This window comes from Cyprinus carpio, chromosome B17 (genome assembly GCF_018340385.1).
Source record: "Cyprinus carpio isolate SPL01 chromosome B17, ASM1834038v1, whole genome shotgun sequence".
Classification (NCBI taxonomy): Eukaryota; Metazoa; Chordata; class Actinopteri; order Cypriniformes; family Cyprinidae; genus Cyprinus; species Cyprinus carpio.
In genome coordinates this window covers 21627197-21643229 of record NC_056613.1, presented here as the reverse complement: position 1 = coordinate 21643229, position 16033 = coordinate 21627197, and the positions used below count along the sequence as shown (strand labels likewise).

The window sequence follows — 16033 nt, the reverse complement described above, 5'->3', positions numbered from 1 at the left end:
TAATGTAAACACTGCAAGTTGTTTTGCAAGGATATCGTCACTTGTGCCACGAGATCTCGTCACATCCCTATCAGTTATCAAATGACTAAATTATGATATTTGCTTAGGTGGGTGCTGGGGTCTTATCTATCAGATTTCAATGTATATCCATTTCTTCATTTTTAATTAACAATACACATAGTGCACATCTAATTAGAGTTAAGCCAGTCGGCGTGGTAGCCCAGGCACACATAGTCATATGCTACTATTGTTAATCTAGTTGGAGTTGTGGCCAAGGCTCACATAGCCATAGGCCACTATTGTTAGGCCGGTCGGCGTGGTAGCCAAGGCTCACATAGATAGAAATACATGCAGTTCACATGGCTCTTCGGAGCAGCAGCAGTACATATGTCTTGGCGATAGATTTGCTTGTTGGGTGGTTTTTTGTTCTTGTTTTGGCTTGTATTGTCCCTTCTATGTCTCCTGCTTTGTATTGGCAGTAGCAAGTCTCAGCACTACTGCGCAGACTCTGGCTCCAAACGAATCTCTACTGCACAGACTTTGGCTCCAAATGACGTCATTTACTCAAGATGGCAGCGGCCATACTGAGATGCTTTGGTTTCACTTTTCTATAGTGGAAGGAATAGGAGACGCGTCGTCCATCTTTTCTTTTTTTTTACAGTCTATGGTCCAGGTCCACGGCAAACCTGGCGGTAAGCGGAAGAGCAAGAGGCCCTGAGACGGGTGACCCAGAGATGGAGGGAGCTGCTCTTCAGTGGATGGTGAACACACCATTTCCTCCCCCGGAGGAGGGCCAGGTGGAGAATCTTTTGTTTTGTTTTGTCCCACCGTCGGCCAACAGAATTAATTATAAAATCACAAATAGATGTGATTAAGTCAGCTCAATGCATTTAATACCAATTTAAATATATACATTTTCATTTAATTGAAATAAGTAGTTTGCACTTAAGTGTACTGTCCCAGGTACATTACTTCAGTAATGAGTACTGTTTTTAAAAGTATGTCTTTTTCACAAGGGATCTTCTTTTATTCCACTTTCTATATTAGAAAAACAACTGAGCCATTAGAGATCTTTTGTAATTCTAAGTGATTCACATGTGGTATTACAGTAGTTTGTTCTCACCGAACAGAGCGGTCGTCGCTGCCGGTCATGGCAAGAGGTTTGGTAGGATGAACCGCCAAGGCCCACAGCTCACCCTCACAGTGACCCTGCATGATGAGGAAAGGCTTGGTGCGATCGTGCACCACCACCTCAAAAATCTCACTGTCCTGTGTGCCCACCAGAATGTGATCCCCTCTCCAGCACACGCTACGCACTGACAGGCCTGCACAGATCAACCACATAAACAAATGAAGCTAATGAAGGAGACTGTGGAAGCAAACAGACATGATCCCGAAACAGACTGAAGGATGTACACTGTAGACTGTCAAGGATGGAGAGGGTGCTTGGGTGCTTGATAATACATATAGACATCTGGGATCAGCGACAAACAGGGGTAAGAGCTATGGATATAACACAGGGCGGACAGCCTGCATAAAGAACACTGACCACTCTGACCAACGCACCTCTTGAATTTTCACCTCTAGCTACTGATGAGTCAGAGGAAAAAAAAGTAAAAGAAGAAAAGAGATACAGCTCCGTTAGAGACAAAAGCCTTTTGCATTGTGGGATCCTGAGTATTTAACAACAAAAGATAAGTGGCAACTTAATGGATTAAACAAAATAAATGTCAGTGTAGAGTAATGCATTCTGAGAGTTTGTAGAGGCTGCAGCTCACCCTTATATCCCTGGTCTGTTTCCCTGAGGTCAATGACGGTGATGGGTTTGAAGTTCAGGTCCCATAACCGGATGCACCCATCCCTGCCTCCCGTGGCAAAGCCTTCTTCGCATGCATTCATGCTAAAAATACCAGACTACACACACACACAGGAGCTCTGAGAGGCTGAACGTCTTTGACAACTAAAACAATCAGAGAATCTGAACTCTCAAACTTAAACCACAGAACTGGCACTAAGGGTCAAATAAAGTTGAAAAAGAGTTGCAGATCTTAAAGGGTCCACATCATGAAAAAAAATCCAATTTGATAATATTACAATTTATTGCACTACATAAACATGCTGTAACTAGTAGAATTAAAAACTACTTCTTCCCAGCTAAAAAATAGCTTCTATGATCTTTTGACTGTTTCAGAACTCAGAACTTTCTTCTTAGTCTAAAAACAGCTCATATTGAAGCCAGTCTGCCAAAACAGCAGCTTTTGGAATGTTCTTCTCTATGATGTAATGGTGTGGATAAGCACCGCCTCCACAGAAGAAGATCAATTCCTGCTTCTAGATTACTGCCTGTTTAGCCCCGCCCACTGATTCACTCACATAGTGTTAATAACAAGAGAGGCAAGCACTGGGGCCTGTACCATGAAGCCGGTTTAGCTGGCTAGCCAGGTAAGTTTCAGTTTAGTTTGCACCAATCCTGGGTTTTAAGTTCCATGAAAGTGGCTTGGCTTTTAGTGGTGTTCATCACCATAGTAACTTAGGCTCCACAGCTAAGCTCCTCCGGGGCAGGTTATGCTTTGGTTTAGAGATCTCAAACCGAAAACTGACCAGTCAGCTTCAAGCAAAGTGCCACTCCCCAGTTTTCCTTACCCCAAATGAAAGGATGCTACATAGTAAAACTACTATGACTATATTATAGGGTGACCAAACGTGCAATTTTCCCAGGACACGTCCTGGCCAGGATTTCTATATTGCCTAAAATTACAACGTTTTGGCTCTGTTTGCATTGCACAGACCAACTGTTGTATGACAAAGTACCGTGAGAGCGCTAGAGAGAAGATGGCTTCTTGTGCTTTTGAATCGCTCTCACGGTACTTTGATGTCATACACCGATCGGTATGCTCCGTGCTACTTCAAGTCGAACACTAAAATGTACACGTATTTGCATCGCTTTGACCATTCTCTGTAGATCCCACCTTCTCACACACCACGATTGATTGATTACGTACAATGTCTGCATGTTATTGGTCAAACGATCATTACCTCCATTAAGTATGAAAACAGGAAACCAAAGCCAAAACCTGGATATTTTAGGCAATATAGAAATCCTGGCCCGGACATGTCCTGGGAAAATGGCACGTTTGGTCACCCTACTATATTAGATCCGACAGTTATATCGCACCACACAAGCGTGAGTAACTGTTTTTATTACGTGGTCAGTATTGTTTTGTCTTTTATTATAGATCATTTGATATATTTAGTATTTATGTGTTTTTAACCTAAAACACAGCACGTCCATCTGTGAAGGATGTACAGTACGCTATCAAACATACACAAGTGTTAGCCAATCACAGCAGTGAGCATTAACTTCTGAGTCTACGATCCACCCCTATTCAAACAGAGCATTTTAATGAGGGGGTCAAAACAAAGACAGAACATAGCCTATTACTTCTAAATTATGATGTTTTTTGATGTAAAAATCTTGATAACAATTATAAGGGGACCTCAGAGACTGGTACATAATAATAAAAATTCATGACTATTATTACATTGGCAAAAGCAAAATTAGGACAGAGTAATAAAGCTATATTATCTTGCAATATTTATCCCAAAACTCTTATGATAGGTGAGCCAATTTATAGATCAAACTCAATTTATAAATCACTGTAAGCAGATATCTATGTGACTCGGGACAGAGGTCATTCTAGTGACACTGTGGAAAACGTTCCCTCACTTACCCCATGAGCCCCTTGAACTGTCCGGATTAAACTGATTCCCTTCCAGACATAGATGTCTCCGTTCAAGGCACCTGAATATGTGATCTCGTCTTTCGCACAGGCCAGACAGAGGATAGTCTGAAGGTCTCCAGTCTTCCCAAACACGCCACGCTTAGGGGTCAGAGCGTTCCCACAAAGACTCCAAAACTGAGGGCAATTGAGAGTCAGTATGAATCAACAACGTGTGAATTTCATAAACATACATGCGGCAGAAATATTGACAGCTTGTGCCAGTGCAAACCCACTTTTGGCAGTAAAAAAGACTACTATCAAAAGAGCAGTCAAACATTAGTAATCTTTAATTTGCGCATTGTCAATAGATCAGTAATAACACTTTTCACTCACATCTGTGCTTTTATTAGAATGATAATTTGCCCTGTTAAGTATATCTGGCCCTTGGTCTCATAATTTAGGTTTGAAACATGATCCATAAGGTTCTTTGATTTATTGTGGAATTCAGTGTCCATGCAGTAATATATCATGTAAAGATTTGTATAGCTGACAATTGCTGTTTCCTGCTTAATTTATTATAGCAAATAGCCTATTGAAAGGCCTTACTGAATAAATAGTGTGACAGCTTGAGCTTAATATTGCGAAAGCACAGCAGCATACATAAAGGTGCGCTTCTGTTCACAAGCTCAATAAATTTCCTTGCGATCATTGAGAACACTCCCACACGCAAGCTCACAAACATACTAATGCTAACACTCGTTAAACACATCATTAAAATGCACAGGCATTATCTCAGTTCAGAACAAACCCAGAAAGCTCCCACAGCCAGCGCATAATAATTGGCTCATTGACTCTGATTCAGCTGTGTGTGTGTGTGTGTGTCCTCGGAGCTCTATTTCATGAGGCTCTATTTCATCTATTTCAACCTTGTCCTCAGCAGCCTCCTGTAAGAAAACCTGAGCTGTCAAAGACAAGACATAGATTTCTGAATTGTATATTGCCAATGTGATAAAATTTAATATTAAATATTTAGGTTCTTTACACACATTGTGAATAGTTCACCAAAAACTGAAAATTATGTCATTATATATTTAGTCATGATGTTCCACATCAATATAACTAGGTTCCTTCCATGGAACAGGAAATGTCATTTTAAATTAAATGAAAAATTATGTTTTAACTATGACAGTGGGGCTTCAGAGGACTAATAAAGCACACTGTATGAATACAGTACATACTGTAGAATATAGTCTTTTTTTTTGTTAAAAATAAGTATACTTTTGAGAAGAATGCTTATTATGGAAAAAATACATTTTAACAGAATACACTTAAGTGCAAACTGAATTAAATGTTTTCTGGCTCTTAACTACATGTTCATTTCAAATGTATTATATTTTGAATTCATATTAAATGCAGTTAGCTAAACTTTAGAGTGCTTTTTGGGACCACGTGACTAGGTACATCTTTATATGTCATTTTATAATTACTTCTATTGTCTTTGAAATATAGTTAAAGTGTACTGCCAAAATGTAGTTATTTCCTAGAATTTATTCTAAATTAAAATGCACTTTAATGTAATTTTTATGAAACTTGTATGTAATGTATTTAAATATATTAGTAATTCTAAATTTGTAATGGTAAAGTTGCAATTTAGTACGTCTGAAATATATTAACTGTAATACTGAATAACTATGGAAGCCCGTTTCCACCACTGAATAAAAAAAAATAAGGTTTCGCAATTCTGAATTTATTTCTCAGAATTTTTGTTTCTATTTCACAATTCTGACTTTATAACATGAAATGGTGAGTTTATATCATACAATTCTGAAGTTGAAATCTCAATTCTTTTTTTGTGTGCGTGTTTTTCTTCATAGGACAGTGGAGATCTGACAGGAAGAGAGTGGGAGAGAGAGAGGAATGGGATCAGTAAAGGTCCATGAGGTGGGATTTGAACTCGGACACCCAAAGTGCAACTGCGCCATGTATCGGCACCACAAAATCTCACAGTTCTGACTTTTTTCTTACAATTGCAAGTTTACATTCCGCAGTTCTGACCGTTGTGAATAAATCTGACTATAGTGAGAAAAAACCTGTGCCAAAAATAGTGGCGGGAATGTATTTCAAAGTCTACTTTTAAAATGCACGACTATGAACTGAAATTAAATATTAATTATATAGACACTGTTACTGCATTTTTATGCGAAATTTCTGGTAATCACAGCTGCCACTTATTTATTTTTATTTTTTTTAGTTTGTTAAATTTAGCAGGATTTTTTTTTTTATGAAAGCCAGGACATCTGGCAAAAAGCTGGCTGAAAGAGAATGAAAAGATGAAAAAGCAGTCGCTGGTCCATTAGCAACCTTACACTGGGGTAGATGGTACAGTTCCAGACAGCCAGGCTGCATTACGTCAGGGAGATTCAGAGGCACGGTGAATCACAGGCTCCTGTGTTTCTGCAGGTCTGTGCTCTAGTAAGGCTTTAATACAATCAAAATGAGTCAGTGCTATTCATCTGCCAAGACTCCATTAGAGGCAGACTGCTTTCATCCTGAGGCACGTCCTCCTCCCGTCTTTCCGCTCTATGGGGACAGCCGCGTGTGCAAGCCACCCCGAATTCAGCACATCTAGACTAATCAAACAGCCTTAAAGTCACCAAGACAATTACACTGTAACCCTTTACTGTAAATTTACAGCGAATTTCTTACAGAATTGTACTGTATTTCCATAATACAGTATTAGGCTGGATCTTTTACAGAACAGCTGTAAATATACAGCACATTTCTGTTTTCATCCCGATAAATTCGTAATACAGTATCAGACTGTAAATGCATTGCATTGTGGGATTGATTGATTTTATTCGCGCTCAAATTCAGATGAGACGGTGATGCCAACTGACAGTTCAGGCAAACTCGATGTGCCAGCGGGTCTGACGAATATTTATTCCTTTGATCTATTTAAAGAGTTTTTGTGAATTTTTTTGGTTTGTGTGAGTTTCGTTTCGTGTAAGCTTTTGTGTGCGTCTTTCAAATATGAGTTGCCTGTGACGCAGCAGAAACGGTTAACGTCTCATGAACTTGATGAAGACGGGAGGAAGAATCGGTCATGCGTCTGTGAGCAAAAGTGGATTTTAGAGCTTGAGAAGAGTGTTCAACTGACTGATACGGTAAGCCAACCTATTTTTATTTATTTATTGCGTTCGGATTTCTACATTGTTTACACGAATAGTTTGATTTTGCGAACGTGGTTTTCTACCGCGAAAAAAAAAAACACTCCACCTCTTTAACGTTACCAAGTAACTTAACTTCGAAATTTCACACAGGCAGCATACCATTTCATTTGCATGACCTGCTTATATATATATAAAATAAAAATCGCGAAAATAAAAATCACTCGTTCCGCCTCTTTACCAAGTAACATATTTCACAAAGACAACATTTACCATGTCATTTGGATGATCTGCTTTTTATTAGTTTTTTTTTTTTCGTTTCAGGTTTTATAATCTGATGACAATCCAGTGCTAAAGTAAGTGCTTTAGTAGTGTCTAGTCCACGTGCAAAAATGCCATGGTGTCAGTTCTGCGATTGTTCTTTTGAATCGTCAGCATTTTGCCAGCACATGAAAATCCATAGTCATGTTCCAAATTACGTTTTCAAATGTGGTATTCCTGATTGCTCCAGAACATTTAAAAAGTTCACTGCTTTCAAGGCTCACATATTCAGGGATCACAGAGACAGGCCCTCAAAGACATCTGTTGAGCAGTTAGGAATTGATGCTTTTGTGTGTGATATTGGTACATGTCAAGAAATGTGCTTTCTGAAATGTTGTTGGAAATTGTAGGTATTTGTTTTTAAGATAGAAAGAATATTATTTTTGTTTGTCTTTTTTTGCATTGGGGTGTTGTTCCAATATCGTATGACTTTTTCAGGCAGAGAGTGGTGATGGTATGAGAAATATAAAACAGATTTTAATTGGCAACACATGTATGGAAGAATCAACTGTGTTCAGCAAAATTGTGTGGTTGTGAAGTCCAGCTAACTAACTCTAACACTACTTTCATTTAACCAGGGAAAACTATTCCTCTAAATAGGAAATTGCTCATATAAATTAAATTATAGTATTACTGTATTGATGAACCCTACCCAAAAACACTAGTAAGGCAGAATGAAATGGTGTATCCCGTGAATGGTGTTTCAGAGTTCTTTTAACAGTTATGTAGAATTATGAATAGACAACTACATAAAACCAAAGTGGAACCCACATTAGTTATTTTAATTATTATTATTACTTTTTCATTCTGTTTTTTATTTTTATTTTTATTACAGGTCAATCTCTGAGCAACCAGCGCTGGATGTTGAGTTTGGAGGGTCAAGTTGTGTGTGAAGGAGCACAGCCCAACTTCATCACCGGACTGGCAGCGTTGTTTGCCTCCTTCTATAATTTCAATTTACAGTACCAGGAAGAGGCAGCATGCACCCTTGAGTTTGTTCAGAGGTAAGTCATTAGCATATTTGCCATTCATATATTTTAGACTGAATTGTCACTAACCTTTGTCTTGACAGTATTTGTTAAGGACTTCATTTTTTCATAAACGTTTTGTACAGCTGATTACTGGGAATAACAATGTGGACCTGGTTTCACACACTGCAAAACATGCTTTTCTTACTTAGTGTTCTTGTCTTGTTTTTAGTCTCAAAAAAAAAACTCACTTAATTTGGATTAATTCCCTTGGAAAACAAGACATTATATCTTATCTAATTTTACGTATCTAGTAAATGCATCTTGATTTAAGATTTTTTAGATATTTGGACTGGAAACCAGACAAAAAGAAAAGCATTTTTTGCAGTGCAGACAGCGCTTAGCTTAAGCCAGGTTTAGGCCTTAGTAAAATAAGGGTATTTAAAGGGATGGTTCGAAGTAAAATCAACCTAGGGTCATTTTCACCATGACATTGAGCCAAACACCCCCCCAGAAGCCTTTTTTCCTTTGTTTAAACAATATTAAAATTAGAGCTTATTTAGAGATACCAGCCGAATGGCTTAGTGCAGGCGCTAACTGATCCAAAAGTTGTGTCTCGTAAATTACCCCACTAATAATGATGACCAGAATGGTACCAAACTTCTACAGTAATACAAATAGGTTCTGTACTCATAAAACGAGGGATTGGAAGGTTTGTAAGTACATCAGGAGTTTATTATATAACAATTGCCTAACGGCGAATGCTACCGCTAACGCAGACGTGGAGGTCACTTCCGTGATTTGGTAAAAGCTTGTAAGGGCTTGCGCAATCAACCGGTGTTGCTGAAAAAGTTTTTTGGACAACTTAGTGTTTGGCTCAAGGTCATGGTGCAAAGGACCTTAGGTTGAAATTTAGTTAAATTATTGAAGTCACAAAGGTTTGGACTGGATTCGGCAAGGTGTGCTCTACATAAACATGTTTCAACTGATACTCTGGTGGGCCCTGATTCAGTACCTGATGAGGGGATTATATTGTTAATAAGTTGGGTGAATAGTCGTTAAAACAGACCTCCCCTCTCTCTCTCTCTCTCTCTCTCTCTGTCTTTCTCTCTATACACAGTCTATAATATTTCATTGTGTTTTTTTTCTTCTTTTCTGCCTTTTAGACGCTTTGTTGACATCAATCCTGAACGTGGATCGAAAGCAAAAAAAGGAAAAGTGACTTCAAAGAAAACTGGCCAAGTTGTGCAAAAAAAGAACACCACTGTAAGCCCACCGGTTTCCTCACTTCTGCAAAAACTTGCAGACTTTGAATGGAACTTTGTTTAGATCCTGTCAGCAAGTACATTAAAAGTAAATATGATTACTGCATCGTTAATTCCATTTATAAAATACAACTGCCATTTCAGCCAATTTGCTGTTCTATTTTAATTTTTTGACTCTTTACATTTCTGGGAAAAAAAACTTTAAATTTGTTAAAGGTTAACAAGATTACTATATTATAAAGTGTTAAGTGTTTAACTAACATTTTAAATGTTTAAAAAAAAAAAAACAGCTGGCATTTCATCCAAATGTGTTCACATAAGGCAAGTGTCTGGTCGTTGCTTTTAAAATAAATGTTTTAAAACCCAGATAATGTTGTTGGTTTCTATTTTCTAGTTTAAAGTTCAAAGTATAATGTTTTCCCTGTAAAAATATGTTTTTTTTGCTGTAGACAACAGTATAATACCGTAAAATTATGTGGTATATACTGTATTTTGTAATTACAGTGCAGTACTGTAAATGCTGTTTACGGTACTAATTTAGGAAAATACAGTATGTGGCTGGCAACCCAGGAGCCAGTATTTTACTGTTAATTTACAGTACAACGGTTTACAGAATTAGTACTGTAAATTCTGATTACAGTACTAGTTCTGTAAAAATACAGTATGTGGCTGGCAACCCAGCTGCCAGTATTTTACTGTAATTTTACGGTGAAAAGTTTTACAGTGTTTTATTTTAATGTAATTTTCTTAAAGTCACCAAGACAACCAGGGTGGCCCGCTACACCTTAATCTAGTTACATCTAATTGTGTAGTGTGCGGCTCCTGTCACATATCTGATTTCTAAACCACTGTTGTGATGGCCATGTTGTAAATATGGTGGTTTAGTTGGGCCCTGTGGGTGAAGGTGTGATTATGTTGTGTGTGGTGGGAGGCAGTGAGTGGGATTCTTTGAGCAGGCTGCCTCAGGTTGCTCCTGTCAAACACACAGGTTCATCATGAGACTTGCATGCAGTTAAGTGGATTTGGAACAGCCTGGAGGGTCTGAACAAAAACCTCAGGAAATCTGTCAAAAGCTCACACACAAGCTATATGACTATTGTCGGAATGGAATACAAGTTTCCATTTACTGAAAACCACACAGTATACACTGTAGTAGTAGTAGTAGTAGGTATTGTGCAACAATAAACATTTTAAATATTCTGTCACCAGATGTGTCACTAGATTATTTTTAATGTTCGCAGTACACTCTCAGAAAAAAAGTATAAAATCGGTCACTGGTGCAGTACCCTTTCAAAAGGTACACATTTGTACCTTATTTACCCCAAAGGGTGCATATTAGTACCTTAAAGGCGTCATATGATGCAATTAAAATTTTTACTTTTCTCTTTGGAGCGTTACAAGCTCTTGGTCCATATGAAGATCTGTGAAGTTGCAAAGACTAAATTCTCAAATCCAAAGATATATTCTTTATTCTGAGCGCACTATTGATATTACAATAGACAACGTGGAGCGTGTGGTGGGTAAACGCCCACATGACAGCAAACAAAGCAGCGAGACTGTTCTTCAAGTTTTTTTTACATTTTAATGTTTGCTTCGCGCTGAGAGGAATAAGACATAATTCACCTCAAGAAGACGTGCTAAGAGGAATAAGCTTTGGATTACCTCAGAAAAAAGAATGAAGCGGCTTGATCCAGCAAATCATTTAGTAAGTCTTTTTTTTTTTTTTTATTAATCTACTTGTATTAGTTTTCACATAACGTGTACACATTTTACTAGTTAGGCTTTTTCCAAATCATAATTCCTGACTAAATGTATAATCAAGTGAAACATTATGAAGTTTCATTCACATCATCTAAATGTTTCACGATGCCAGGATGTTTTTTGTTGTTGTTGTTGTTGTTGTTGTTTTTTTAATGTTCTATAACATAGACAGCAATACGATATAAAAGTAATATGAGTTATAATGTTGATAGCTTAATGTCAGTAAGAATCATTAGACAAAACTTTACTGTGGCTATTCTCTGTTCATGAATATAGCTATATATGTTTATAACTATATATATTGTATAGGCCTACATACAAAGCATGCTTGTGTTATCATGCTTGTGTTGAGCTTCTGTTGATAAATATCTGCTCTGGTGTAAATATTTTGAATGTGTTATACCCTGTCATTGGTGTTTGCGATCGTCTGAGGTATAAATGTATCAAGTAAGCTGTAAATATCACTGATAATAGGTGTGCTATGTGGTAATTGTGGGGTTTTTTTTCCTATAAATTACTACTAGTATCAGTAACCATCACAATAATGTTAATAATGCAGTTTTTTGTGAAAACAGCATGCTTACGTTTTTATTTTAGATGTTAGGATAACAGCGCAAAAGAACCTGTTGCAAAGCGAACCAATGCAAATAAAGCAGCCCACTCAGAAACCTGGAACACAGCTAAGACCAAGTGAGGCACACACTCCCATGAGTCTCTTCAGCGCACATAAACACTATACATTTTGGAAATGCCAGGTATGTGATGTTAATTTATATATATACATGACACAATACCAGTCAAATGTTTTAGAACAGTAAGATTTTTAATGTTTTTGTAAAGAAATCTCTTCTGCTCACCATGCCTGCATTTATTTGATCCAAAATACATAAAGTTGCATTTACTAAAGCAGTAAAAACATGAAATATTTTTACTATTTAAAATAACTGTCTTATAAATAGCTTTCTATTTGAATATATTTTAAAATGTAATTTATTTCTGTGATCAAAGCTAAATTTTCAGCATCATTACTCCAGTCTTACTCCAAGTGTAACAATATACACTATACCATTCAAAAGCTGGGAGTCAGTATAAATAGAAATTTAAACTTTTAATTAGCACACAAGTGATGATAAAGACATTTATCATGTTACAAACACTGCTGTTCTTTCAATTTATCAAAAAAAAACTGAAAAAAATATTCTCAGCTCTTTCCAACATTAATAATAATAATAATAATAATAATGTTTTTTTGAGTAGCAAATCAGAAAATTAGAATGATTTCTGAAGGATTGTGTGACTGGAGTAATGATGCTAAAAATTCAGCTTTGAAAGTCAGCTTTGATTGTTCCTAATAAACTGTTTAACTGCACTTGCAAGTGAATCTCAAGTTATTTTGTGGGATAATTAATTTTTTTTCTAAATAAACTACAAACATAAAAATATATACATTTATTTTGTCCTCAGATTCTTTCTTGTAACTCTTCCCTCTCAGTCACACACCTGACTGAAAGGCTCATTATGCAGTTCATTATGTGGGTCTTTGTCTTCTCAGGTGTGAATCACACTAATATTCATGATAGTCGACGCCTACTCACATATGGCCTTTCGAAACAAACAAAAAGTGTCTTAGAAAATGTAAATCAATCTGTTGTTTTTTGTGAGCGAGTAAACAAGATGATTTTAACATCATTTTGAAGCAAAAATTCTAGGCTACAAGCTCCAGGTTTGACAGTCTTGTGAACAAATGTTCTGTATGTGTTTTATGACCTTATTTCAGTGACTTCAAAATTTTAGTTTTTCACTAACCACGCATAAACGTTGTTTTTTCAAAAAAAAAAAAAATATGTACATACATGCTATTTACATATTATTGTGGCCCAGTTTGTACTGAATACAGAGTTTTCAGACTTTAGCCATGTATATGTTGATAAGCAACTGAAAAAAGCACAAAAGTTAGGGCACGTTAATGTTAATGTTTTTATTAGCAATATCATTTGACTCATTTAAAGGTGCATATTAGTACCTAAATTATACCTATTAGTACCTTTGCCATCCCAGTGAAAGTTTTTGTACCTTTATTTCTGAAAGTGTAAAATTCTGCTCAGCCTCAGTAATAATTTATTTATAAATCCATGTTTAGAATCAGAACCTGCAATCTTTGATTCACACATAAATCCTTCACTGGAGTCTTTTCAATGAAACATTAAAACAGGCATGAGTTTCCCGAAAGCAGTGTTAGCCAATTATGGTCACAAGTTTCATTGTTACCAATATAGTTTAAAGGCAGGGAAGGTGATTTGGTTAAAAAATATTTTTGTTATACAGGTTGAAAGTCTCTTCACTTCTCGATAGCAATCACTAAGTTAAGCTTGCTATATTGCTAGCTTCTCTGAAATCGCTTACCCTAGCTTTAATGATTCTGTGTTTCCTGAAACCGTACTTCCAACAAACATTCACAAAGGGCATTTTTTCAACAGCTTGAGATTTGGCAATTGAAAGAAATATTGATTATAAATACATAATTTATTCAACTTTAGTTTTAAATGTTTTCCCCAGTATTTCTATACTTTGTACAGTACGTTTTCTTGGAGTTTCACACTGTTAGCATATCAACATGCTAATACCGAACTCTATTGTCATGAATTGTTAACTGAATCTATACTTCACATTAATTTATGTTCAAATATATTTCCAAGAATACTGCAAGTATGCTAAAATCAAAGTACTATAGTACACCTGTAAGGTATACTGTTAGTTTACTAGCTATATATGTCTAGCCCACTTTTTAGTTAATGAAAGCATACATTGAAGTATTTTTCAAATAAACTATTACTGCAAGTATACTAAAGGTTTTCTTTAAGTGAATCAAACATCATATAGTTAATTTTATCTTACAGTTTACTATTTAGTTTTTTATTTTTGCACTTTGAGGACACTACAGGTTCCTATTTAGTTATTAGGGATGTAACGATTAAACGCGAGCCGGTTGAAAATCGATTAAAATATGTGACGATTCAAATCGGTTGAGATGCTAAACAAATCGTGATTCATTTTGGTGAAGTAGTTTATATTAATGCATGTCTAAGGGGAACTTACTGTCTTTAGAAAAGTTTGGATGGTATTTTTTTCTTTTCATCTTGCCTCTGTATAATGCATATTAAAGTTCATAAGTGCAGCGCTGCTTCGTTTACAGCGGTAACCAAGGAAACAATTTAAGTGCCACCTGCTGGCAGAGAGTGAATCTGCATCTCATTCAGCTCATCCGCTGTTTCATGCAGATATTTTTATGTATAGTCAAACCATTCTGTTTTTATTTCAAATTATACAATCTAATTTAAATTAAAAACTGTCCATATTACATATTGCATGTATGCAGCATCGTTGCATGTATGCAGCATCTTTGTTTGGCTCAAGATTAAAATGCAGTGGTTGCCTCTAATTATAAATGTAAAGAACACAGACAAAGCCTTATTTTGTTTATATGAAGAGATTTATTTTTTTGTGTTACTTATTTATTTGATTTGGGGCTTGTTTTAAAATTTCAATTTAGTTTTGTTATTTACATTTACATTCTATTTAAATTGTGTCATTTAGCAGATGCTTTTATCCAGAGTGACTTACAAATGAGGACAATAGAAGCAATCAAATCCAACAAAACAGCAATAATATGCAAGTGCTATATTAGTATATAATTATAGTTATATTTCAATTTCACAAAGAAATGTACAGCATTTAATCCAAGCAATAATAAAAGGACACATTTAATTCATAATTTGTCTTAAATATAATTTTGTTAATAAGAAAATTGTATATCGAATCGAATCGTGAAATCAAAATCGAGAATCGAATCGAATCGAATCGTGAAATCAGAACCGTGAATCAAATCGAATCGTGAGTTGAGTGAACCGTTACATCCCTATTAGTTATTCATTTTATACTTAAATTTGTTTTTAATGTTTTTAAGTAGACTGTATTTAAAAGTAACTCCTACTGTACTACAAGAACAGGTCAGATGGTTACACTCTATTTTACAGTATATGTACTTACAGTGTACTTACCCAAGAAAGTACTGAGTAGTATATGGTAACTTTACAAAGGTTAAGGTTAGGTTTAGGGGTAGGTTTAGGCTTGTTACCTAGTTATTACCCAATTATTGTAATTGCTATAATAAGTACATAGTATGTACATGCGGACAGGGACTGTAAAATAAAGTGCTAGTGGCCAAATATACTTAGTATCAGTATAAGCCAAGTATACTTAGAATGTGTACTCCCCTTCTAAATATCTTTTTTGTAAAAGACATAGTGTAGCACAAAATAAAAACTCATTCTAGCAACTAAAATGTATCCAATAATAATACATGAGCAATTTTGTTTTAATAAAAAATTTCCAAGACTAGTGGTAGACACCTTTATCACTCATCACTGACATTCACACCTCTGCGGCAAACATATTTTTGAGATCACAGATTTTTTTTTTCATAGCTTACTGTAATTTAATTTTATTATTTTATAACTGTTTTATTGTCTGAATCTTATTTGAAGTCAATCATTTATTTTTAGGTGTGTTCAGTTCTGTTTATGCCTGATCTCATAGAGCACCATGTGTGTCAGGGCTGGTAGAGCGTCTCTTATGAGTCACTTATGAGGTTTAATTTCCGTTATTATGCTCATGTGTGTAATATGTAGAGTATGCCCATTTTTAAAAATGAAGCACCATCTTTAACTAGCCTTGAAAAAAATGTAAGAACCAAACAAAATGTAGCTTTTCATCTGGCGCCAGAGATTTTCCGTTTCTCTGGGGCTCTCTCAAAGAGAGATAGAGAGAAA

General features: G+C 35.9%; 1 protein-coding gene and 1 long non-coding RNA gene across 4 annotated transcripts in view; one reads left to right on the top strand and one right to left on the bottom strand.

The window, feature by feature from the left end:
- Positions 1-16033, bottom strand: part of LOC109083672 (echinoderm microtubule-associated protein-like 5) — an 83269-nt gene that overhangs the window by 39074 nt on the left and 28162 nt on the right. For 2 of the 3 annotated variants that reach the window (XR_006156878.1, XM_042742805.1), the window contains exons 5-8: positions 3732-3917; positions 1779-1914; positions 1567-1590; positions 1124-1325 (exon numbers count right to left, since the gene is read on the bottom strand). Coding sequence is in view for 2 of the 3 variants with exons in the window: in XM_042742805.1 (XP_042598739.1) it covers positions 1124-1325; positions 1567-1590; positions 1779-1914; positions 3732-3917 (548 nt within the window). In the remaining variant the exon portion in view is untranslated. The remainder of the gene's footprint in view (positions 1-1123; positions 1326-1566; positions 1591-1778; positions 1915-3731; positions 3918-16033) is intronic. The other variant, XM_042742806.1, reaches the window with a different exon arrangement.
- LOC109080889 lies at positions 6216-9809 on the top strand. The gene is made up of 4 exons (XR_006156879.1): positions 6216-6886; positions 7214-7245; positions 8046-8214; positions 9345-9809. It is a non-coding gene; the product is annotated as an uncharacterized LOC109080889 (long non-coding RNA).